The 26,899-nt window shown below is 40.5% G+C and overlaps 1 protein-coding gene across 5 annotated transcripts in view; it reads left to right on the forward strand.

Annotated features, from left to right (window-relative positions):
- LOC108924287 (low-density lipoprotein receptor-related protein 1B-like) overlaps positions 1–26,899 on the forward strand; it is a 368,874-nt gene that overhangs the window by 193,559 nt on the left and 148,416 nt on the right. For all 5 annotated transcript variants that reach the window (XM_018735562.2, XM_029247286.1, XM_029247287.1 and 2 more), the window contains 7 exons: positions 3,830–3,910; positions 5,383–5,547; positions 7,465–7,647; positions 13,137–13,337; positions 23,601–23,846; positions 25,166–25,363; positions 26,234–26,438. In XM_018735562.2, the coding sequence (XP_018591078.2) occupies positions 3,830–3,910; positions 5,383–5,547; positions 7,465–7,647; positions 13,137–13,337; positions 23,601–23,846; positions 25,166–25,363; positions 26,234–26,438 (1,279 nt within the window). The remainder of the gene's footprint in view (positions 1–3,829; positions 3,911–5,382; positions 5,548–7,464; positions 7,648–13,136; positions 13,338–23,600; positions 23,847–25,165; positions 25,364–26,233; positions 26,439–26,899) is intronic.

Consider the following 26,899-nt stretch of genomic DNA (forward strand, 5'->3'; position numbering starts at 1 on the left):
GGCCAAGGTTTTGACCAGAGTGATGCTTGCTGTCCAGAGCTCATGGCTCACAGCCAGTACATGGAGAGCTCATATTTATGTGCTGCTGCATAGTCTCAGTTGTACAGTGGTTTGCTAAAGGAAAATGGTACCAGGCCCAGTGTTCACAAGGTACAAACATGACCTACACTTTGGAGTTCACCAGCAGGAGTATGTTCACTGCTAAGAAAAAGGGGAAAAAACATCCTAGTAGCTTTTGACCATCATATTGCTGTGCTCGTGCAGTCATCAAGGTTTGAGCAGTTTTTTTCCTTCTTCTGCCCTCTACTTTTTCTTTATGTGACATTTCAGGTTTAAATAGATGTCTCCCAGGTGTACAGTGGCATTCTCAAATACAGCTGAGGCGACAGTGTGAAAGAAGGATGATTTTTAATGTTTTATGTTTTTTTCCCCAAATAGCCAAGGGACAAAACGGTTGCTAAGAAGAGAGGGTCTGAACACACTCTCTAAATCCTTTCAAGACATTTGGTACCCTTATGTTCAGTGTTAAAACGTGTGTGCTTTTACACTAATGGGTCATGACAGTCAGCTCTGGAGGCTTTTCGTGCTTTTAAATGGCTTCCAGGGACCTTCAAATTATAATACACATGCTAATACAAACACCACTAATAATAAAGTGGTCTTATTACTTCTGAGAGGTTGACAAATACTGATGGCAAGGTTGCAGGAGTAAGAGTATGAGTCCATCAGTCAGTTGACAGATAGATGGATTGGAAGGATAGCACCCAAGAGACAATGGCTGTAGCAAAAACACTTCATGTAGGACAAGTAGTGGTCTTCAATTGTTTTTTTCAACGGTACACAGCCTCCTAAATAGTTTGGTGAAGGCTTAAGACATCAGCGCTTACTGTGGTTTTACTGGATGGCTTCAAGCCTTCTACACTGCTATCTGAAACCCATAGCACATTTTCCTTCGAGGGTTTCAAGAAGTACTGATGGAACTGGCTTTTGGCTCCCAACACCACAATATTGTCTGCATCCTGTACTCTGTGTTCAGCATAAGCCTTGAAGGGCCAGGGTCAAATAGTATTCAATACATTTTTGCTTCACTGTTGCATTGTGTTGTTTTCTTGGAAGAGGTCAAAAATGTAAGAAAAGCATATTATGTAAGCACAGCTTTGAGGGACCTGTGGATGCTTAAAACTAAATCAGAACACTCTCTGAAATGAGTGTCTACGTGTGCACACACAAAGAAATAAATCAAAAGAAAAAAAGCTTCCAGGAATCGTACTCTCTCATGTCGACAAAGCTGTCCAGGAAATAATCATTTGGAAGCCCCAGCTGCACAATGCTTTGCTGCATTACAGTCTCCATTTCCTGTGGTGCAGCTTATGGGACGCTTCAGTACACAGCCACAAATAGCTATAGTGTAAGTAGTAATTAAACTTTATGCATGGCTTCCCCAAGTTATAATCAGGCTGCAGCAATAAGCATTTTATTTATTTATTTGTAAGGTCCACCAACGAATCCCAGTCTGCATCTGTGTGCCTCACCTAATGCTCTTTGACAGCCGAGATTGCGCATGTCCAATCTAGAAGTTCTGAGGAGTGTTCCTGGTTTTTTTTTTTTTTTTTCTTTCCAAACCACAGATGACTTAGCAGACTGCAAACTCCATTATTCACATATTGTTTATTTTTTAAAACCAGTTGCAGGCCCCAAAAAGGCATACGGGGTCATGAAAGCTCGAAAGCTGGATTTATTTGTGCACACAGATCAAACAGGGGTTTGTTATAAAAACAGAAACCACAGCCATGTTTCAGTGACATTAACATTAGCAGTTTTTTTTCTTTTTTTTCAAAACGCCTCAGCCCATTTCAATCTAATAGCAAGTTAAGAGGCTACATCAAAATGTTTTCATTTACATTTACATTTACACTCATTCATTTAGCAGGTACTTTTCTCCAAAATATCGTACATCTTTGTTAATTTCACATATTTTTAAATAAAACAGAAAGCTGAATTTATATACCTTAACTGTAGCTTGTTAGCTGGGTTTCAATCTGTTGAATAAAACACATTTTAAAAATGAATAATAAAAAAAAAAAACTCTAACAACTGGTACAGAATAAAGGCAAAGCAGTCTCAAAAGGTGAAAAATCTGTGTAATTAGGCTTGGGAGGAACAGAAGGCTTGTGTTTATCCATTTTGCAATTGCCAAGCTCATTGAAACGGACAAGTGCTTGCTGTGTCTGCTGGTAGTCGTTGACAGAGGGGAAATGGATGAAGTCCGGTACTCTTACGTTAGTGTAAGAATTAACAAACAGATGTTGGTTAATTAAGGAGGTGTCTCGCATTTTTTCGGTGCCATTTGTTTTCCCCTGTGTGCCCTGTCATTGCCTATCGCACTTTTATTCACTCATTTATTTTTGCAGACAAAAGAGCAGGACACCTGAGGAGAGAAGGTCTTTGTCTACAGAGTGGGTTTTGTCACTATCTCAATGTCATTAATTGTAACCTTTGTTTGACAACATGTCAATAAAGCTCCCATCAAATTAATTGATTGACAGGGAAATTGTCACTTTTTATTTCATACCATAGATAAAGACCTCAGAATATCTCACTTTGGAAGTAAGTTCTATTGGACCGTTATTAATTTCATTTAAAAAGTGTAATAGCCTAACTATTATCAACAATAAAAATTTTACACCTATATAAATTTTGATAAAATTCTTAAAAATTCAAAAAATAGAAATAAGGGTTTATGGACTGTAAAACAGTTAGGTAAAATATATTTCAAGTGGTTGAGATGTTTTGAAGATGTTTGTCTTTCTGTTATTATCTGGGGTAATAGGGTACCTATTAGAGTGTTAATGTGTTCCTTTTCCAGAGAGATGCGTAATCCCCAGTACTGACTTCTCAGTCAATGATGGGAAGAAACTGCTAAAATAATGATAATGAATTTCACTTGTGTGAAGTCTACATAGGATAAAGTGAATTTTTGTGTCTGCCTGTCCTGTTTCCAAGTGACCGCCTGTTCTCTCCAGCGGGCACATGCGTGTCTGTCAGCCTCTTCCTGTGGGTAGGGTTGTAGTCAATGAGCCTCTTTCGAAGCAGATGGTATGGTCCCTAAGTTCTACTTACTGATTTCATGTATTTTATTTGATTTTTTTTTCTTTTTTTTAAAGGGACACAAAGTCTTACTACAAAGCTAGAAAATGGCTAAAACTGGAATTGCACAAACAACTGAGTGCCACAAGGAAATTTTATGAACGTTGCTTTAATTAGACTAATGCTATGTCATAGTGATTACAAAAGAAAAAAAAAATAGCAGGAGGATTCATGAAACCTGGGTCGTAGAGTTTCTTTTTGTCTTTGCCTTGCACTTCAGGGATTAGTTAAAAAAAAAAAAAATAAATATTTTTTTCCCCCTGTTCCATTGAGATAATAGAGGAACATTGTAATGCTGGCAGGGGGGCGCAGTGGCGCAGTGGGTTGGACAGGGTCCTGCTCTCTGGTGGGTCTGGAGTTCATGTCCCGCTGGGGGTGCCTTGCGACAGACTGGCGTCCTATCCTGGGTGTGTCCCTTCCCCCTCCAGCCTTACGCCCTGAGTTGCCGGGTTAGGCTCTGGTTCCCTGGGACACCGTATGGGACAAGCGGTTCAGAAAGTGTGTGTGAGATGCTGGAAAGGTTTTTGTAATTTAGTTTCTATAATATCTCTGTATCTTATATTTACAACTGATTTACTGCTTTACATACAATGACCCATGTATTTCAATATACATTTAAACGAGCCTGTATTTTTGGGCAATATAATAAAATTCTGTTTTCTGAATATTTCTCAATCCTTAGCCTTCCCCACTTGTGAGCCTCTCACCCAGTTCAGCTGTTCCAATGGGAGATGTATCAGCATCAAATGGCACTGTGATTCTGGTGAGTTACCACTAGAACAGGGGCGTTGCAATTGCTTTTACTATAAAACAGTAATAAAACTGTTCTGGTGTAAGATGCTGATTGGAAAAAATAATGCTTCATTAGCCAATATTCACTGATCTGTTACTATAATTATTTTATTGTTATATTATATTGTTATATAATACATTCACACCTGTGCATTTGTGTGTATCTACATATATATATTAATAATATATATACATGGAGAGAAAGAGGGAGAAAGAGCTGTATCTGGGCTTCTGCAAATGTCAAAAAAATAATTTCACAGATGTCAAAACTGTGCAAAACCCCTGTAATCCACAAGAGACTTCCAAGAAATAAAAACCAATTTGTAAGGAAATTGATTAAAAGATGCCAGAAGTAAAACATATACAAATTAGAACATTTATGAAAAGCTCAAACATTGTTCTTGTTGCATTGCTATATATATATATATATATATATATATATATATATATATATATATATATATATATATGAGAGAGAGAGAGAGAGAGAGAGAGAGAGAGAGAGAGAGAGCTGTGCAGGGTTCAACAATATGAGTCAATATTGTTGCCCCCAGTAATATTGAATGGATGGTGGGTGACAGTGCATATTGGAAAGGCATTTGGTGCTGCTGGAGGAACAGTCGGGAAGAAATGTCACTGTCCCTCAAAGGAATGAAAGAAATAAAGAAAAAAGTCAACAATGGATGGGAACACGTTAGATATGTGTGATGCACAGAGATGAGTCCAGAGCTCAAGCTGAAAAAAGAGAGAAAAGAAGAAAGGCAGACCTACGGTGCATAGCTTTTGGGGCGAGTTAGAAGGGAACTTCATGTTGTCGATCTTTATTTAGGCCTTTGTACCCAAACTGCTGTCACACATGGGGATTACTATATGTGGGGATAACTGGCAGTGAAAGTTTTAGGCAGTTCTGCTGTGGATTTGCACACATCTGTTCCTAGTGTGTCCAGGCTTTATGCATTGTTTTTGATGACAGAGTTGAGGAAAGTCCTGAGGGATGACTCCTTTGCTTCGGTGTAGCGTTTCTTCCCTGTTGCGAGACCTTGCTCCAAAGTTCTCTGCAGGTTTTTTGAGCTCATAAGCAACCAGGCTCTCAGAGTCTTCTGAAAATCAGGCCTCTATAAAGAACATCTAGGATTGTGCTGAGAGGCGTAAATGGGGGTCAGCACAGCTATAATATCTTGACTTGTCTGATACCAAGAATGACAGCAATTACATTCATCACTTCCATAACAATGTCCACGCAATGTGAGCTTCACAAAGTAGCTCAATATGATTTTTTTTTTTTTTTTTTCATTCTGATGCCCTTCTTGTTTATTTAGATGTTCAGACAGTAAGGCGTGAGCAGCCTGGGCAAGCTAAGAAGCAGAGTAATTTGGACTCAGACTGGTAAACATTTAGTCATTAATCTCTCCTCCTTTTCTCCTTCTTTGCTGATGTACCTAGATGATGACTGCGGGGATGGCAGTGATGAGGTGGGCTGCATCCGCTCCTGCTCTGGAGCTCAGTTCCAATGCTCCAGTGGCCGCTGCATTCCAGATCACTGGGCCTGCGATGGTGACAATGACTGTGGTGACTTCAGTGATGAAAGCTCTGCCTGTGCAAGGGGTGGTGAGTGCTGTACCACAGTACATTGGCTTGTAGGTCTGGTCAGCATTCTTGATCATTATGGTAAGGCTACACTGTCAGGGAGAAGTTTCTCTGGTGATCACAAGGTCCTTTGTGTGTGAGTGGGAATCTGCATGTGTCTTTGCAGGTACAGGCTGTCCTTGGCTTCAGTGTAGTGGAAATGTATACATGGAACATTTTAACCTACTTGTATAAATCACAGTTTTTAAAAAGGTCAAATGTTTGATTTAAAAAAAAAAAGAAAAAAAGGCACAGTATCCTGTCTTTTTAGGGAACTAATTAGAATTTTTCCACATCCTCACACCATCTGGTTTAATCTGTGCTATCTGTTTTTAGTTAAGTACGCCCTGGATTTGAATTCTTTAATCTACCGTAATTATACTGCAGTTCAGATATGCTCCCTCAGAGGTTTTAGAAGCCACTAGCTTGTTGCAGACATGAGAAAGTTATTTATCAAAGGCATTCCATTTGCCAATTCCTGGACTTCGACAATCTCAGAATTCTGGCCCACAGGAGGGACCCACTGTGGATTGAGCCTCCTAATGGTAACTTTAAGATGGATATGAAGGAAACAAAGGAGGCTAGAAAATTACTTTGAATATACAGTAGTAAATTGTATTTATTAATTTGTCCATCTGCCCCTCCATCCATTTGTTTGTAGTTTGTTTTGTTCATTCACTTAGTCAATCAATTCTTCAACCAAATGGATCACAACAATAAGTAGAAAGCTGTAACTTCAGGGAACATTATAGCTGTTTGTGTGTTATGATTTTTTTTGAAGTAAATTATTTTAGAATGATATGAATTATTATTGTAAGATATGATTGGGCATGCCATGATTCTATTAGCTGTTCTGTTTTGAAGCCTTCAGCCAATAATACTTATTTAGTGTAACTGTATTTATTTATTTATTTATTTATTTAGCCACGGATTGGTCATATCTCATTTTCTGTTTTGTGGTGTTAAGTTTATCGTCATAAGTAAAGACACAAGAAAAGGCATAGGTCAAACTTGTACACCTCCTACACTTGCTGTTACCTGAGAGTTTTGGCCTCTTATGAGGAGCCAAGAAGGTTTATGAGGAAACCACAGCCTTACCTGGAAATGGCATCCTGTGATTAGTTTGGAAATGGTGAAATAATGCAGTCGGTAAATTGAAATGTCATCCTCTCCATCAGCACTGCATTGTAGCTCTAGCAAAGGTATGAAAGCTGTGCTCACACTGCCAGTGCCTTGTATGCATTCTCCAAAGTCCACTTCACCACTTGGAAGATGATCTACAGTATTGCAGAGCTATTCATCTACAGTCCTGCAGGTCTGAACCGAGGAGGTTTTTGTTCCAGCTGGGGAGATTCAAATTACGGTCTTGATTAAACTCATTTAACTCCCTTTTCGAGATCTTAGAGATGAAATGAGAGCTTGGAAACCTGCTGCACTCAGGACTCTAGGCCTGAAATTGATTAACCCTCATCTGGGGCAACTGATATTCTATTCTCTTCTAAGTATGTACAGCTGGATAAATTTGGTCTTCAAGGAATTGCTTTCTCAGTGATATAGCCACACTGACCTCCTTATGTTACCCTGTTTAGATTGTTTTGTTCTTAAGCAGGTTCAGCTTTCAGAAGAAACTGATGTAGAGTTTAAATGTATAGTTAAGAGGTGTGAAAGAGTGAAGTAGTTGTGGTGAAGGAACTTCTCCAGAGACACAAGAGCAAGACCTCTACTGACATTTGAATTTTTTTACTTTCTGTTTGTCAAAGTTAATGTCTGTTTACAATACTTCCCCACTGAATTGTTATTTCTCCAATATTTTCGGAGGAGAGGTGTTGATAGGATATTTTCGCTTTCTCCGTGAAGAAGTAGGCCGTGACTCCAGGAGGTCTTCTCTTCCCTCAACAGAACTGCTTCGTGTTAGCGAGTGCAGTGTGGAGGAGTTTCACTGTCGTGCAGATGGAACATGTATCCCAGAGCGCTGGCAGTGTGATGGGGACAAAGACTGTGAAGATGGGAGTGATGAAGTTGGCTGTGAGGGCACCAAGAAGATGTGTGACCCCAAGGCAAAGTTCACCTGCAGAGAATCAGGTACATGCATTTCTCCAACAGACAATAGTATATAACAATTATACCACAACTGTGTAATAATATTATTTATTTAAATGGTGTTTAAACTTCAACAACAATAACCCATAACATATCAGTTTGTTAAATATTGCACTTTTCTGTATTAATGTAAGACACAGCAAATGAAAAAAAATAAATAAATAAATAAAAGTGATCCCTGTGGGTAGCATGCTGTGGTTAGAACTGTCAATTTTGAATCAAAAGTGTCAGGTTTAAATCTTTCTTCCTGCTGTAGTATATCTGAGAAAAGTACTTAGCATAAATTGATAGAATAATAACAACAACAACAACAAAAATTCCTAATCTGTTTAAATAGGAAGGCGGCACAGCAGCACAGCAAGTCGTGCTGTTGCCTCACAGCACTTGGGTGTATTTGTGACTCTGTGTGCTTTTGTGGCTACCCAGCAATGAACTGGCATTCCATCCTGGGTTTATTTCCCTTCAGCCTTGGCCTCAAAGTTTCTGCGATAGGATCTGGTTCATTGTGAACCTTCTAAGGACAAGCAGTTATTGAAATTGAATGGGTGGATGTTTAAATAGGTAAATCACTGCGAGTATCATTGTACACAAACATAGTGTCCACAAATACAACATAAACAGAGCCAGAGCTACATTCAAACCCTCAGTCTTGATCCTCACATAATGGGTTGTTCACTTTAATAACACTGAAGGTGTGTTTTGCATTTCATATATCATGTGCTTAAAGACATTCCTTCTCGTCCATTAACATTTGGAAATACGTTTATGATTCTCAGTCTACTATGCAAACAGTCTGTGGAACAGGGAGTCAGGGTTACTCAGGACACAGATTTGATGGCTTAACAGCCTTTCAGTGCTGCAGAAGAATTCCTCTGTTTCTACCTCCCAGCAGAATGCATTTATTACATCGAATTGGATCATTTTAAGCAGCCTCACATACCTTCTGAAATATTTCCGCATGTGCCAGGCCTGGTCTGTAATTTAAACCGGGTAGGGGATTTGAGATTACCCCTGTGAGTCAGGATCAGGTGCACCATTGAAGAAGATATCCCACCGGAGCCAATATTGATCCGGGCCACAAAACGTACCTCACAAAAACGCAAGGAATTTACTATAAAAGGAACAGAAGAGAAAACCTGGCAATGCTCTTGGCGGATTGACTCCTTCGTGGGAGGAAATGGATATGTCCCGCTGGCTGCATCCATATTTAATGTCAACACTGGTAACAGCTTGCACGGAACATCCATGCTGTGTTTATTGTGCTTCTTCATGCATTTGTGATCTTCACGGCATCTCTCAGAGACTCAAGGTGTTTTGTTTTGCCTGTCACCCTATTAATACTCAGAAGAAGTTCTCAGACTGAAAATATTGTGAGTCACATGTCCCATTATTAACTGGACATTTTTATGGATTACTATTTGAAAAGACACAGCATATTTCTCTCTCCCTGAAAAAGCCCTCCACTATTTTTTTTTTTTTTTTTTTTTTTTTTTTGTAGGAGCCAGTTGTTCACTTGTGTTTTGTCCGCTGTGGGGACATCTCTTGGTGGAAAGGTTGCTTTGGGTCACACGCAAAGCACCCCCTGATGTGCACTGTGTTAGACAAGGCACAGAGATAACATAAGGGAGCTAATTACTTAAAGGAGCATGGACCACAGTATCCATGACCTTATCTGCAGTGATCTTAATGAAAATCTTTCCATACATAGTTACCATTGACATTGAGGAGGAGAGGGACACAGAACAAGGGGCTAAATTGTTGTTGACAGCTTGTGACTTGCCCTACCATTCTGCGGTAAAAGCCTTGGATTCCCATTGCTGATACAATATATGGAATACGCAGCAGCTCTGATATCCTCCTGTGTGAAAGGGTGTCTTCTGGTGGACTCTGGACTGCATTTACTCTTTTGAACCAAGTTAGAACTTTAGTAGGATTGCAACCTAAAATGAACTGTGGATTTTAAATGCAGCAGAAGTTGTTGTTTTTGTAATTTTTTTTTTTTTTTTTTTTGCTGTTTCCGAAATGAGCAGTGATTAAGTAATGTTTATTTTGTATTGATGTGCAAATCTCTGCAACACACCTTTGCATAGTTACTGAAGCTCAGCAGACTGGTGTAAGACCTTTTTGGATGCTGCTGCGTTAATCTGAGGGGATTCAAGTTTAATAGAACTCAAAACTATCCTTATGTTTGATGGCAATACCGTGAAGATGGGGCACTCATTTAAATACTTCCTGTGTATTAATTTGTACATAGCTCACTGCTTATTCATTGTCAGATAGCAGTGCATACATTTCCAATATACTGTTCAGAACTACAGACTCCAGTATCACATATATGCAGAGAAGCTGATACATACATATACACACACACTGACTGAAGCCGCTTGGAGCAGGCATAAGTCAAACCTGCTGTGCCACCACACCCCCCGAAACTGATACAGTACATTGAAACAGTGGGTTGTTAAGCATACACACACACACACACACACACACACATTTTCAGAACCGCTTGTCCCGTACGGGGTCACGGGGAACCGGAGCCTACCCGGCAACACAGGGCGTAAGGCCGGAGGGGACACACCCAGGACGGGACGCCAGTCCATCACAAGGCACCCCAAGCGGGACTCGAACCCCAGACCCACCGGAGAGCAGGACTGCGGTCCAACCCACTGCGCCACCGCACCCCCTATGTTGTTAAGCATAATTAAAAACCATTCCTAGAGACAGACTTGACTGATTGATTGATTGATTTCCTGTGAAAAATCCAATTACAAATGCTCAGTTCTTTGGTGTATATTGGTCATAAACCAGAAGACATACCCTATCTGGCTGATACATTTTACCAAAAGGTTTTGCTTTGCCTTTTTCATAGAGGCTCACAGAAAAGTGTGTAAGTGCCCATTTTCTGTAGATTATGATGAAAGAGATTGAAGCTAACATGGACCATTTCTTTCCAAGAGGAGGCATGTCATGTCTTGTACAAAACATATTACTTCCCCTGTCCTGTTTATTTGTTATGACTGCCTGGCAATGGCAACATTGCCTTTTGCCTTTCAAAGACAGACATTCAAAAAGAGAAGAGGGGAAAAAAGTAAGATTTAGGGATTGCATTCATGAAAATATAATCACGTCACTACAGGTGGGCTTTCTTTGATGTGGTGCATTTACGTGTTTTCTAATTTGGGACTGCACTGTTTACATTCTGGTCGCAGCGTGCTTAATTATCCTTCCTTTTGTTGCGGGTCGTGAACGGTGCTCGTCTAACTGCGCAGCAATTCTCATGTGTTCTGTAATTATTCTTGCCCTCACTGTGGAAGATGGAACAGCAGACCGTTCCAAAGAAATGCCGGCATTCAGTCTCCAGCATTCAGTCTCCGGCTGAGGCTCAGATGGATGGGAAACGGATCATGAGCAACAGTGCCAATTTTACAGATGCTGTACAATTGATGGGGAAACATGACCTTGTCATATCTAGCAAACATAATATGGAAGGAATTAGTGTATTTGTTTGTTTGTTTATGCATATAATATACATACACATACATATTCAAATGTGGAGTTTCAGTCTTTTTTTTACTTTCCACAACAGCAAAGTGTCACTAAGAACAGTATTAGCAGTATTGGTATCAGCGGTATTATTATTACTGTCCTATGAGCAATTAGATCAAATAAGTTTTATTTAGTGGTACACCTTTTTTAAATGAAAAACCATAAATATACTTACACACTATGTATTTGTAGTGAGGGGTGCGGTGGCGCAGTGGGTTGGACCGCAGTCCTGCTTTCCGGTGGGTCTGGGGTTCATGTCCCGCTTGGGGTGCCTTGTGACGGACTGGCGTCCCGTCCTGGGTGTGTCCCCTTCCCCCTCCGGCCTTACGCCCTGTGTTGCCGGGTAGGCTCCGGTTCCCCGTGACCCCGTATGGGACACGCGGTTCTGAAAATGTGTGTGTGTGTGTATTTGTAGTGCGTAAGAAATGTTTTCTATTTGACATTATTTAGACATACACCTACAGTCCTTGGAAAAAGATTCTATATATATAAACTGTACGTGTAGTACTTTTTGGTACATATTTATTACATATTTTTGTAGAGCTATATATGAGTTGTGCATTTTCTTATATAAAAGATTACTCACTTGATGACTAATTATCAGCAGTTGCCTGCTGAGTTCAGGGTCACGAATGTCTGGAACTCTTTCTAAATGCACAGGATGCTAGGCTGTACAAAAGATTAGGTTAATTAGGTTGAAACAACACACGGTTTTATTGTCCCTTCATACAGAAAGTGAGCTTGACCTTAATGTAAATTTATCCCTCTGTAAAATGTTTTTTGTTAATTGAATTTCAAACCATGGCTTATTTAGTGATCCAAAAACAGATGAAGTCTAACTGATAGCTATGAATTTCAGATTTTGTTTGTGTGTTCAAACTGTAATCTTATTGTAATTTGCAAAAGGTAACCTGGACTGTTCAAAGAGAAATTGTGGTTTTTGCTTAGTTTGACATTTGTGGCAAAGATCAACAGTGATGTAATTTGCATGTGGTATATCATGTCCAATTAGGTGAGACAAGAAGATTTGTGTAAATACATTGCAAATATATGGCTGTTAGACATCACCCAGTTAACGGGCATCCAACCAGTTACATGGAGTATTGCTTTGAGGACAGTAAAGCATGAAGGAAACCACTGGTTAATTTGCCTCGAAGAGAAAACAGTCAGTTGGAATGTTCTCACTTTTTAACTATTGTGCCTTATTGTTTACTAATCTTCATTATATTATTCGTATCTTTTGTATTTGTCTTTACTTTTGAATGAGAACTGCATGCTTTGGAGAGTTCCAGAATACAGAAATTCTATATAACTTGGTTATTTTCCACAGAGCAAGAACAGAAGTTGAAAGGTGTTGACTCGCTTTTGTTTTAGAAACAGATGTGAAGGGGGTTGGGGGTGGGGGGGTGTCATCAATGAGATTCTACAGTCCTTCAAATTGTGTCAATTTGATTGTCAAGAGGATTTAATTCATTTGTTTTCTTAGCAATTTGTTTTTTTTTCTTTTTATTGTGCTAGACTTGCTGCAAATAACACAAAATAAAAATCACTTTAAGTATGATTGTATGAAACCGAGAAGAATTTTTTGTACCCCTGTACATTTTTTTTCTACATTTATTCATTTACCTGATACTTTTCTCCAAAGTCACTTACAGTGATAAGTTTACAGTTATTTACAGAGATGGGTAATTTTTACTGGAGCAATTTAGAATAAGTACCTTATTCAAGGGTACTATAGGCAGAGATGGGGATTAAACCTGCAACCTTTGGATCCAAAGGTAGTAGCTCTAACCACTGCACTAGCAGCTATCCTGTTTTAAGATACATTGCTTTATGGAAATTTCAAAAGAGAGACTTGGTATTATTTGTCACCCACCCATAGACTTCAAGACAAGTGCTGTTTGTTTTGCTTTTTCTAACAGGAAAATGTATCAGTAAGAACTGGGTGTGTGATGGAGACCATGACTGTGAAGACCACTCAGATGAGGAAGGCTGTGAGGCATCCATCTGCAAGCCCCCTAGGTATCCCTGTGCCAATGACACCTCTGTCTGCTTGTCACCGGAGCGAATATGTAATGGAAGATGGGACTGTGCTGACCAATCAGACGAGGGTCCTTTCTGTGGTAAGTACAGGTTTCAGTTACGCATGAATGAAAAAGTGACTTGGTAAAGTCTGTGACAGGTGGATGCGAGGTACTAAATAGTACAAAAGGCAGCCTTTTTAAATCTTAAAGGGGTTGTTCTTTTGAATTCTTTCATTTAGTTGTCTGAATGAATAAATATCTGCACTAAGTACATACCAGTGCACATATAAGCAATGCCATTCATAGCCACAACTAAGCATCCGTGTATACATACATACATACATACATACATACATACATACATACATACATATTTAGGGTTCTCTCACATAAGTGATACTAATATTATGAAAATTTGGACTAACGAGCATATGTCATCTGTACCCAGAAATTTGAAGAAAGAGGTGTCACCTCATACTTTTGATAAAATGCCTTAGGAGAACAGAAATCTCCGTTCAAAATACAAAGTATCAAGATGTCGAGCACCGCACAAGGCGAGCAGCCCCCACACATGACACGGCTTGTTCTACACAACCTTGCTTTCTCATAGCCCTGAAGCACAAGAAAATTGTTTCAAAATCAAATTCTCAAAGAATATGAAAAGGCACAGCATGAATTACCTACAAATCAATGCATAGAGTTCGCTTGAAGGGCAATATCATTTGGAATCATCTTGTTTTCATGATTTATATTTACCAGTCGTTTATCACAAATGATGCTTTACAGCTAACTCAGCAGAGATACAAAGATACTACAAGTGATAACAATAATTGCATTATGGGAATTACCTCTTTAGGTACTGTAGTTTTCTAAAAGTAGCACAAAAAAAATACTAATAATCTTGATATAGTGCATTGAGAAACAGTTTCCCAATTGGTTTCCACGAAGGGAAACAGCTGGTCGTGTAGTGGTTCAGAACTGCTGCCTTTGGACCCAAAGGTTACAGGCTTCTGTCTCATCTCCCGCTGTAGCATCTTTGAGCAAGGTACTTACCGTAAATTGCTCCAGTAGAAATTACCCAACTGTACAAATAATTGTAGGTAGATTAACACTGTCAGTCACTTTAGAGAAAAGCAAACAGCAAAATGAATAACTGTATAGAAATATGTTTAACGACTCTAAAACAAATACATTTGCAACACACATTAGCATTTGTTGCAAATGTATTTGTAAAAAAAAAAATAAATAATAATAATAATAATAATAATAATAAAATATAAGACAAGAATAGAACCCATCTATTATTGGTGTTGGGGTGGTATATAGCCTATTCTGTAAGCACAAGAAGGGTACACCTTGGATGGAACACTAGGCAATCACAAGGCAATTACACTAATATATACCTACACTAAGGGCAATTCACAGTCACCACTTCACCTGAGAAATATCATTAGACTCTGTGAAGAAACAGGAGCATCCTAATAAAACCTAATGGGTTTTACACAAGGAGAAACATCCAAACCCCATAAGACAAAGTCGAGTTTGAACACACGGACCACCTGTCATGCAGAAGTGGCAACATAGATGATGATAGGGAAAGGAGATTAAAAAAGGATACTCTTGTGTGAGTGATTTTGGTCAGTGTGGTTATTAATTTTAGATTTGAAGGTGTCCAGCTCAGTTCTGATGTTCTGGCATTAGTTTAGAGTTAGATTTTCTCAATATCTAAAAGACAGGAATTTGGTAAACCTCCCAAAGTAATTAACATTGTACTGATGTCCCTCACAGGTCAAAGCATGGCATGACTTGTGATTTTCTTTGTAAGCAGTGTTACCTTGTACTAGGGGTCACTACCCATTCCTGTTACCTGCAAAGCCATTAGTGGGAATGATGTGTATAAGACCATGTCTTGCTATAACAAAAGGCAAGATGACATTTTGTTTTCACATTGTTGGCTATGACATGAGTCACTTAGCCCGTTGGACCAGCTTTTATCTGAATGAAATCAGAGAAACCATGTACCACATTGTCTGAGCGATTATTGGTACCCTTCATGTGTTGACACTGGGGAAGCAGTTCCTACACGATAGATTTGTGATAGATTGCATTTTCATTGCCTAGGCATTTGTAAGAGCAATGGTCTGCCTGGCCAGGACAGATGAATGAAAATCCTTTAGTCCAGCAGTGGACCTTAGTTTACCATTTGTGTCAGCAATGCAGTAATGATATAATAAATGCTTAATTTATTGACATTTGGAGGGCAGTGTATACTCACTACTGATTGTTACAATGTACTGATTTTTATAAGCTGCAGTTTATTGAACAGCTATGGGAAAGATCAGCATGACCCCCTGATGGTATTAAACATTTTGCTTTTAGTGGATTGAATCATTCCCCACATTCAGCAGCAGTTCATTATTGCAGTTCATGTTCAACGGCCAAGTAACACAGCTTAAGCAATACAGTACATTTGCACAGAACTAATGATTGTGCAGACCCATATTTACATTACGTTTAAAAAAACACACACATCCTGTTATCTCATAGTTGTTTTTTTTTTTGGGATCCATCTGAGCATTGATGTTCTCCAGTGCTGGGTAACAGCTGTTGCTATGCCCCGGTGAAATGTGTTTTATTTTCTGGGGGGGGAAGAAAAAAAAAAAAAAAAAAGCCCTCTGCTTGAATCACATGCTTTACAGAGAAGGAGAAGAAACACCTTCAGTCGAATGTGGTTGGTTGTGCTGTTCAGAATGTCTCACAGCACTTGACACTTCCCTTGCTCTGAAACATGGTCCTGTTTACCAGGTAGAATGCAGGGAAACCTTTTTCTCTCCATAATCACATGGAATTGTGAAATCTTGGATGGCCAATGGACTGCCGTACATCAATGAGCTACCATGACTCCATTCGGTACCTTTAGGTGTTCTTTTTGAGGGTAGCATTCTCCATAATCCTCTATAGATTCCCTTTTTGACTGTGTCTGACCTGTCTTCAAGTTCTGGCGTGTTTCACCTCCCTGCTGTGTTCCCCACATCATAGAAAAAGTAAAGTAGGATGAATATTCATTGCATAACTGAAACTTAATTTGGGGATGCAATAGTCTTATTCTTTCTTTTTCATTTTGATAAAAGGGTTAATTTTTCCAAAACTACTAAAGGTTTATTTTTACAAGAAGACATTACATGTTGTGCTGTGCATTTCCAGAAATTGTCTAGCAGGGAAGGTTAGATGGGCCAGGGTTTCCTATAAAAAAATCACGACATTGTGGGAAAGCTCTAAAAGTTATTCCTTGACCCCTTGCTCATTGGACATCACAGATACTCCTGGAAAACAATTAAATATAATTTTACATCGACAGCTGAAGACACATATTTAACACAATGTGCTGAGTGAGACAGACAGAGGAGGTACCCTAGTAAGACAATAATGTGCATTAAGTCCTTACCAGGTGACCCCATCCTCCTTGGATGCTGTTCAGGGGCTTTGGCCATAAGGAAGAAGCACATTAATTTCAGTGGGGATTAGGGCATAAGCAAAGCGTTATGCAGGTGGATTTGAAGGGTGTATTGACTTTCGCTGTCAGGTCAAACTCAAATCTTTTGGAAACACCCCTTTGTCCTCTGCCAGCTACTGAGTTTTTAATAATGAGGGATACTTGAGTTTATCCTGGATGACATATTAAAAACAACATTCCCTCCTGAAAACACAACCCAGGTCATGTTTCACTTGTATTGGGCAAGGCTGTCTTTCAATAGTTCACCTGCAGCTGGGCTCCTTTCATAATATATTTTATAAGGGGCAAAAAATTTTGCTGGTACTGTGATCGTATCTTTGTGGTTGGCATTCTTTATATTGTGAACACGAAAAGCACTTTGAAAGCGAAACAGACCAATACAGTGCACGTTATATTCGTACTTCTACAGGCAATGAAAAACCCAAATGTGGAATTTAATTTAGAAATGCTGCATAGCGGGTTTGGCCTGTGCCTGCTCACTGGTGGGTTTGAGGTTCGAGTCCCACTTGGGGTGCCTTGCAACAGACTAATGTCCTGTCCTGGGTGTGACTTACTCTGCTAGATACACTACTTACAATTGGTCATTCATCTACACATCAGTGGAACACACTTTTTCTATCACTCACATACTATGGGTGAACCTGAACAGTATCTCTTTGGACTGTGAGAGGAAACCCACACAGACACTGGGAGAACATGCAAACTCCACACAGAGAGAGTAGGGATCAAACCCATGTCCTCTAGGACCACCCAGGCACTGTGAGATAGCAGCGCCACCATGCCACCTGTGGATTTGAGGAGTAAAAGGACTCCCCGTAGACTAAAAGAGCATGGAGGTTTAAATCAATATGAAAATGTAAAATGTGCCTGCAAAGATCAAGTAAGGATTTTACCTTTCTAGGAACATATATGTCACAAAATCTGTTTCTTGGGTCAACCATATTCCTCCTAAAGGAATTTCTCTGTCTTTTCCACTGTCCTCCAGTGAAAACATCAGGAAAAAAAAAATGCATTGTTATCGGAGGAAACGTTTTTTTTTTTTTTTTAAAATGCCAAGTAATAAAGAATGGAAATATAAAGTACTCCAGTAGATCTTCTTTGGAGGAGGACATATTATTTGGCTAATCTCATCTGCAATGACAGTCAGATAAACCCCGAACTCTGTATTATACTTTAAGAAAAGCATCTCGGGAACAAAATGCTTTTTAAGAAGAGAAGCTGAAGAAAGCACTTCCCTCTTATTGCCAGTTGTATCATATTCACAGAGTTCATTTTTTCTCCTGCAAAGAGAAAGCAAAGCGTGCATTTCGGGGGCAGTCGTACTGGTCCGTGAAGAAAATTCAATTCCTCCTTGTTAGTGCATTGAGGAGTGTCTTAATAATGGGAAGCAAAGGACCTCAGCCCAGTCATTTTATCCAATTTGCTTCTCATCTCAACCAGCCTGCCTTTAATAAGCACAAGGTGCTGTTGAGAAGAGTTTTCTATTAAAGTTAGACAAGAGAAGTCAGGGGAAAAAAAAATAAATAAATAAATAAAGAAAGAAATGAATAAATAAATCTCTTTGTGAAATTTACCTTTAGGATCTATTCGACTTGTAGATTTTGTTTGCATGTCCTGCGAGAAAATGCAGAATATTTTCAGTCAAACTACTAATCGTATGTGTGGAAGCACAGGCCATATAGGAATTTTGTTCTGAGGCATAAGTGATAATACTCTGTTTCTGTATTTGCTGTTTTCAGCATTTGCTTTTAATTTGGTCAGTCATTCTTTGCTGAGAAAATTTTGATCGAGAATTCTTTAGAAGCGTATTATTATATTATTATTCTTATTTATTGAGACTTACTGTTTTGGAGGTCTATTCTTGAACCCATGACATGCATGTCACTGCCTCTATGATCTGCCTTGGCTATTAATAGTTACGAGAAACGGGTGGCCGACACCTCTGAGGCGATTCTTTATGTCGTACGAATTTTCAGTGACTGGGATGGAGGACAGACTCTTCTGACAGTTGGATCCAATTTGCCTAGGAGCTGAGTCACTCAGATTATTACAAGAATCCATTATGTGGTTTTCATATAAATGATTCGTGCTGGATATTACTGGGGCAATCTGTGATTAGCATCAGCAACTTTTGGAAATGAGATATCTGCCATGGTGCCCAGCATGCAGGAACCGAATTGCGTTCACACGCATGGGCAGTAACCTTGATGTGGTGGGAACAAAGAGGGCAATGAAAGGATTCACACTCTTTCCTTGAATATCCTGCACAACTGTTGCTCTTCTTCAAGTACAGCTGTGACTGAAGTTCTGATGGTGCCCTTGGATTCAGTAGGTGTTGCTTAGTGTGCAGGGTGGCATAGTGACACAGCAACTTCACAATGCCTGGGCTGTACAGGGGCAGGTTTGAATGTGGCTCAGTATTTTGGAGTTTGCCTGTTCTCCCCTTGTCTGCATGGGTCTCCTGGTGCTCTGGTATTCTTCCCACAGTCCAAAGACATGCAGTTTAGGTGAATTGATAATGCTGAATTTCCACATGAATGATTGGTAGAGTGAGTGTGCAGCAACCCTGTGGCGGACTGGCATCCCATCCAGGGTGTAACCCTCAGTGTTGCACCCAGTGATTCTGGGATATGTTCCAGTGGGTGAGTTATAACAGGCTTGTCAAGTGCATACCTGCTAATGCAGTTGGTTGTCACACTGGGTACTCTGAAAGTGTGTATTCTGAGCTCATGTGGAAAGTGCTCAGATTTTCCTCTCATTTCCCTTTCTTCTATAGAATCCCTCTCATTAAATGGCCCAAAAAGAAAATAAAAAATAGAGCTTTCAAACCTTTTGGCTGCCATCATTTTCTATAAAACTCCTGTTGAACTGGTAGAAAAACAAACAAGCTCTTCTTCACCTAATTTTGCATAGCTTTCCTTCTGGCTCGCACAGGGACAGAGGAATACAGAAAGGCCATTTGGGGTCATTGTCACATTCCCTGCGGCGTCTGGGCTCTGATACCTCGAACACGACACCCTCTTTCATTTCTACATGCCAAGACTGCGCATACCTTTAATGGACCCATTGGGTCAGTCTCATAAACTTAAAACCAAACTAGATGAGAAAATTGGCTGTTATGGTAATGAGAAATACTTAAGCATTTTTGTTCACAATGGTGGCAAACATAATGATTTGGGGAAAATTTGCTAACATCATCCTAGGCCCTTTAGCGTCTTTCCGAATGATTAATCGCTTGATTTTAACTTCTATGATCTAAATATTTGACAAAATCCTGCTATCGTACTGAGAACCCATGGTGCTGTAGGGGTTACAGAGAAATCAGTGATATTTTTAAGGCAGGGCAAACAAACTTATTGAACTTATTTTGTTTCATCTTTAAAATTTACTTCCTCATGAGGAATAGTAGCAAAATCAAAGTTTATTTAGACCTTGTCTGAATAACTATGAAATAACTGAATACTTTGTCTGAACTATGAAAAGCACTTGAACAAATGTAACAGCTCTGTCTACCTCAGATATGAGAGCGAAACAAACAAAGAGAGTCATGCCGGCTAAGATGTTGCCTAGATTAACAAGGTCTGTGCCAGATATTGGGGAACCAGGACATACTGATGATAAGTGGGCTACTGGAACTAGAACAAGGCATGCATGGACAAGAGATGAGAAGAGGGAACTGCTGGAATGCTACTACAGAAGTAACCCCAGTGAAAGGGGTTACATGAAGAGGATGTGGGACCTATGGATACTTTGAAACCCAACATCAAGACTAATGCCTAAACAACTAGTAGCTCAGTGTTACAACATCTGCAAGAAACAACTGCTATCACAACTAGAGATTGATGAGGTACAACACAAATGTTACGGCAAGGGGGAGCCAGGACAGGTCAGGGGGGGAGATATCATCATCCCCATACTCCAAGATTGGGTACCAAGCCCCAAGAACAATGAGCCCTTGTAAGCTGAATGCAACAGCATCTGACCTAAGACATAAGATCATGGCTAAGAAGTACAGCAAGCTGTCTATACCTGAGGCCTTAGAAACTGCCAAGCAAAGACTCACAGCCTTGGCTAACTGCCTGAAGAGGTACACAAGAGAAATAGAGTGCAGAAGAATAAACCAGATGTTTTCCACAGAACCATCCAAAGTGTACTCTCAGTGGCAGGGTAATAACATGAGAGTGGACCCACCAAGTTTGGAGACTGAGCAATACTGGAAAAACATATGGGAGAAGGAGGCATCACATAACAATAAAGCCCAGTGGCTAGTGGATCTAAGAGCAGACCACAGCAACCTCCCTGAACAGGATCCAGTAACCATCATAGTGGCAGACATCCAAGAAAGAGTCTCAAGTATGAAGAACTGGACAGCACCAGGCCCTGACATGATCCATGCCTTCTGGCTAAAGAAGCTAACTGCACTCCATGAGCGCCTGGCAACACAAATGAACCAGCTGCTAATGGATGGGACCCACCCTGAATGGTTAACAGAAGGCCGGACAGTCCTGATCCTGAAGGACCCTGAAGGAGCAGTCCCATCCAACTATCGCCCGATAACCTGCCTCTGCACAACATGGAAGCTGCTCTCAGGTATCATAGCAGCTAAGATGAACAGGCATATGGCTCAATACATGAGCGGGGCACAGAAAGGAATTGGTAGAAACACCAGAGGAGCAAAACACCAGCTACTGGTAGACAGAACAGTCACTCGAGACTGCAAGACCAGACAGACCATTTGCACCGCCTGGATTGACTACAAGAAAACCTATGACTCGATGCCTCACTCATGGATCCTGGAATGCTTAGAACTATACAAGATCAACAGCACACTAAGAGCCTTCATCAGGAACTCAATGGGGCAGTGGAAAACAACCCTAGAGGCCAACTCCAAGCAAATTGCGCAAGTCACCATCAAGTGCGGCATCTACCAAGGAGATGCATTGTCCCCACTGCTGTTCTGCATAGGCCTGAACCCCCTCAGCCAGATCATCACCAAGACTGACTACGGATACCGACTACGGAATGGAGTAAACATCAGTCACCTCCTCTACATGGATGACATCAAGCTGTATGCCAAGAGTGAACGAGACATCGATTCCCTGATCCACACCACCAGGATCTACAGCAATGACATCGGAATGTCATTCGGATTAGATAAGTGTAGTCGGATGGTAACAAAGAGAGGGAAGGTAGCCAGAACTGAGGGGATTGTACTACCAGAAGGCAACATAGCAGATGTTGAGGACAGCTACAAGTACCTTGGAATCCCGCAGGCGCAAGGAAAGCAACAACCGCCAAGTACCTGCAGAGAGTAAGGCAAGTCCTGAGAAGTCAGCTGAATGGGAAGAACAAGGTCCGGGCTATCAACACCTACGCCCTGCCGGTCATCAGATACCCCGCTGGCATAATAAGCTGGCCAAAAGAGGAGATAGAAGTCACTGACATCAAGACAAGGAAGCTCCTGACAATGCATGGAGGGTTTCACCCCAAATCCAGCACCCTGAGGCTGTACGCTAAGCGGAAAGAAGGAGGCCAAGGACTAGTGAGCATTACAGCCGCTATCCAGGATGAAACAACAAAGATCCTTGACTACATCAGGAAGATGGCCCCGACTGATGAGATACTTAGTAAATACCTCAGGCAGCAGAAACCCGAGAAGGAGGTCGAAGTAGAACAGGAACCATCATGGAAGGACAAACCCCTACACGGCATGTACCACCGGCAGATTGAAGAAGTGACTGATATTGAAAAATCATACCAGTGGCTGGACAAAGCTGGACTGAAAGACAGCACAGAGGCACTAATCATAGCAGCACAGGAACAAGCTCTAAGTACAAGATCAATAGAGGCCGGGGTGTACCGCACCAGGCAGGACCCCAGGTGCGGGCTGTGCAAAGATGCCCCTGAGACAATCCAGCGCATAACAGCAGGGTGTAAGATGCTAGCAGGCAAGGCATACATGGAACGCCATAACCAAGTGGCTGGCATAGTGTACAGGAACATCTGTGCCGAGTATGGGCTGGAAGTCCCAGAATCAAAGTGGGATACACCCCCAAGGGTGGTTGAGAATGACCGAGCTAAGATCCTGTGGGACTTCCAGATCCAGACTGACAAACTGGTAATGGCTAACCAACCGAACATAGTAGTGGTGGACAAACAGAGGAAGAAAGCCGTAGTGATAGATGTCGCCATCCCAAGCGATGGCAACATCAGAACATGAGAAGCTTGAGAAATACCAAGGACTGAGAGAGGAGCTAGAAAAGATGTGGAGGGTGAAGGCAACAGTGGTCCCTGTGGTAATCGGAACACTTAGGACTGTGACCCCTAAGCTGGGAGAGTGGCTCCAGCAGATCCCGGGAACAACATCCGAGATCTCTGTCCAGAAGAGCGCGGTCCTAGGAACAGCTAAGATACTGCGCAGAACCCTCAAGCTCCCAGGCCTCTGGTAGAGGACCCGAGCTTGAAGGAGTAAGACCGCCCGCGAAAAAAGGGGGGCGAGTGGGGATTTTTTTTTTTTTATATGTATTTTGGTTGCTGTAAAAACATATTTCAAGAACTGAATACATTGCACTGCAGATTCCCCAGTTCACCATAGTAATATTTTTTGTGAAAAATGTGATTATTTTCATATGTTAAAATTGTTTATCTCATAAAATAAATACAAAGTTTGTCAGGACGGTGTTGTGACTAGTAGCTTGTTTAAGACTAAATAGCTGAAACACAGAAATGAGACTAACCCAGTTGTTCATTTTCTTTTGAAACAATGTCTCAGCTTCCATCTTCAAGACTGATTGTGTCCATCCAGTGAACTGATTGACTAATGGTGTGTGTATGTGTGTCTTGCTTAGATGAGTGCTCTCAGAACAAAGGTGGCTGTAGCCATCACTGCGCTGTGGCCCCCGGCAGAGGGGTGGTCTGCTCCTGCCCACCAGGCCTTCACCTGGGTGTCAATGGACGGTCCTGTGAGGCAGTAGATTACTGTGCTCGGCGGCTGCGTTGCAGCCAGGTGTGTGAGCAATACAAGACCACTGTGAAGTGCTCCTGCTATCCTGGCTGGAGACTGGGCCCGGATGGGGAGGAATGTCAGAACACAGGTAACGAGACCTGGGTTACCCCCATCTGATCCCTAGTGAATAATTTGTATATTACATAATGTACATCCCCATAAGGGTGCTGTATGTGCCTACATATATATGTGTGTGTGTATATAATATATACATGCGTTCAACAAGAACAATGTGTGGACTTTCCATAAATGTTTTAATCAATATATACCTTACTTTATGCATCTTTTGATCAATTTTCTATAACAAATTGCATTTTATTTTTAAGAAGTCTCTTGTGAGAAGTCTTGTTGTGGATTATAGGGGTTTTGCACAGTTTTGACATCTGTGAAATTATTTTTTTGACATTTGCTGTTAAGGTTGGTTTGAGTTTAAATTAAATGTGTTTTCAGCTCATGTAAGCATATTATTCTTTTTTGAATTATGCAAAACTTTTTTTCCGAACATTACACATTTAAAATGTTGCTTAGTCGAATGTATGCCAAAGATTGCTGGCAGTGTAATTTTTGTCCCAGCTCAGGGGAGCACTGCTAATCCACCCGGCTGTACTGGACTTTGATACGTTAGCTCAGAGAAGAAGGGGGGGAAAAAGAAAAAACGAAAAAAAACTTAAGTTTACGATCGTACAAGACAGTGATTTGAGGTTATCGATTTGGACTCCTTCCACTCGGAAACTTTGCAGCAGCACTTTAAATCCTCTTTGTTTCCATCTAGTTGGAGGCACTGTGCCAAAAAAATTAAAATAAAGCAAAATAAATATCTCTGGGTAAACTTTTTTAATCTTTTTTTTTCTTTGAGTTTTCCTTTAAGTTCTCTCAAATAATTGGTGATTTATAGTATTTTTAGGATATAATGGATACATCATAAGTGGGCCATATCTTCAAACTGGATGTAAATCATTCTCATTCAGGGAAATTAAAGCCTATTTGAATTCTCAAAAAAAAGTGCCTCATTCAGGCCACTGAGGTTTCTCACATTTCTTTCTCTTTATAATACAAAATAAAAAAAACAGTTTTAGATGTATATTCTCAAAGCCTAAAAAAATTAGCCAATATTCGACTCTGCATTTTTAGTATTTCCATTTCTGTCAAAAACCATTGGATGTTCAGCAGTCATGATTAATTATGAATTTTGCTATGCCTTGAGTTATGAATATTGCAATGAAATAGTTTCTTTGTAACTAATTGTTACAAATGTAACTGATAACTTGTACAGTGTGAAACCTTCTTTTCAGTAAGAAACCTCATTTTCTGTTGATGTGTAGATGTAGGTTTAACTCTTTATTGCATTCTTGAGGCTAATCTGACGATTTGATTGTCGTGTGCCATTTTGCTCTCTCCTGCACGCAGACCCATTTGAGGCCTTTGTCATTTTCTCCATTCGTCATGAGATCAGACGGATAGACCTGCACAAGCGGGACTACAGCCTGCTTGTACCCGGACTCAGGAACACCATTGCCCTGGACTTCCACTTCAACCAAAGTTTGTTGTACTGGACTGATGTCGTGGAGGATAAGATTTATAGAGGAAGGCTCTCTGAAACAGGAGGTACACTGTGTATAATGCATTTTTTGGTCACTTCAAGTCCTTTAAATCTGTTAATAAAATCATTCCCACCATTCCACACTGCAGCCAACAAACAATGATACTTTGCTACATCTGATGTAGCATTATAGTCATTTGAAATGTTTTTTAATAAAACATTCCATTCATACAAATACAAGTTTCCCACATGCTCCCTGTTTTTCTATCCACTCAGGAGACTGCATGTTTCAGCAAGGCATCATTAGAAAAGCATATATGGTTACCAACTGGAAATCACATTTATTTACGGGCAGTCAATTACAGATCTGATGTTTGTGTACAGTGTCAGTCTTCTCAAATTGTCTGACGAGAGCAAAAGCAAAGTGGTGTATTTAGAGGAGACGACTTGCAGCACGGAAACCCTACAGCTAAGTAGGATTACAGTTTGATTAATTGATGTGTATTTTGGGTGGCATATTTATTAGTCCTTATTTAGGTGCCTGAATGAAAGAGCTGCCTTACTGTATTGTGCTTGTAGAACCCGGGAACAACCATCTTCCCAGTGTGCTAAAACATCAGGTTTCATGCAAACTTTGCAGCAACTGTGGATAATTGCAAACAGCTGGATTCATGTTTAATTAAATCATAATGAATGCTGGGGGGCTCTCCTTCCTTCAGTCAGTTTGTCCCCTTATGATCTTGACAATTTCTGGAAATTTTTTTTTTTTTTTTTTTTTTTTTTTGTAGAGACATTCAAGTTGACACACGGGAGGGATTTGTTGGCATTTCAGTCTGAGGGAGCATCATCAAATGGTGTGATCAGAGTAGCAAGCCTTTCAGTGCTCGATTGAGCATGGTGTGATTTTTCTAAGCAATTGCTCCTGTCTGTTACAGGGGTGACTGGGATTGAGGTGGTTGTGCAGCATGGCCTTGCAACCCCGGAGGGCTTGGCTGTGGATTGGATTGCAGGCAACTTGTACTGGATTGACAGCAACCTGGACCAGATTGAGGTGGCCAAACTCAGTGGGGCCATGCGCACCACGCTGATTGCTGGCGGGATGGAACATCCACGAGCTATCGCTTTGGACCCTGGGCAAGGGTATGTTTCCACTTGCTGCTTTTCCTGCCAGGAGATGCCAGTTTTTCCACAAGCCCTTTCTGAATTTTAGGAATTAGATGTGTGAGGTGCACATGTGGGGATATTATAAATTTACCATTTCTACCTCCCCTTTCTGGCAAGACAAGAAGTGCAGTTTCCATCATTTATCTTCACCAGTGGGGCACCTTGTGCTCCTGAATGAAAAGGAAGGATGTGCTTTTGTCCATGTTTAAATACAACCTCTGGTCTCTTCATAACCTCTCTGAATACCGGGGACAATCTTCTCCTGACATTGCTGGTTGAATTGTAATGAAGAAGACCTTAGGTGGCCCGCTACATACAAGCTTAACATTAGTCATTTTTCCTTCTAGGTTTGGCAGCAAGGATGCTTTTTTTATAGGAAGACAGTTGACAGAGATCAGTGATGATCAGCAGAACACCCCAGTGGGATATCAGAAAAA

Source organism: Scleropages formosus, chromosome 21 (assembly GCF_900964775.1).
Source record: "Scleropages formosus chromosome 21, fSclFor1.1, whole genome shotgun sequence".
Classification (NCBI taxonomy): Eukaryota; Metazoa; Chordata; class Actinopteri; order Osteoglossiformes; family Osteoglossidae; genus Scleropages; species Scleropages formosus.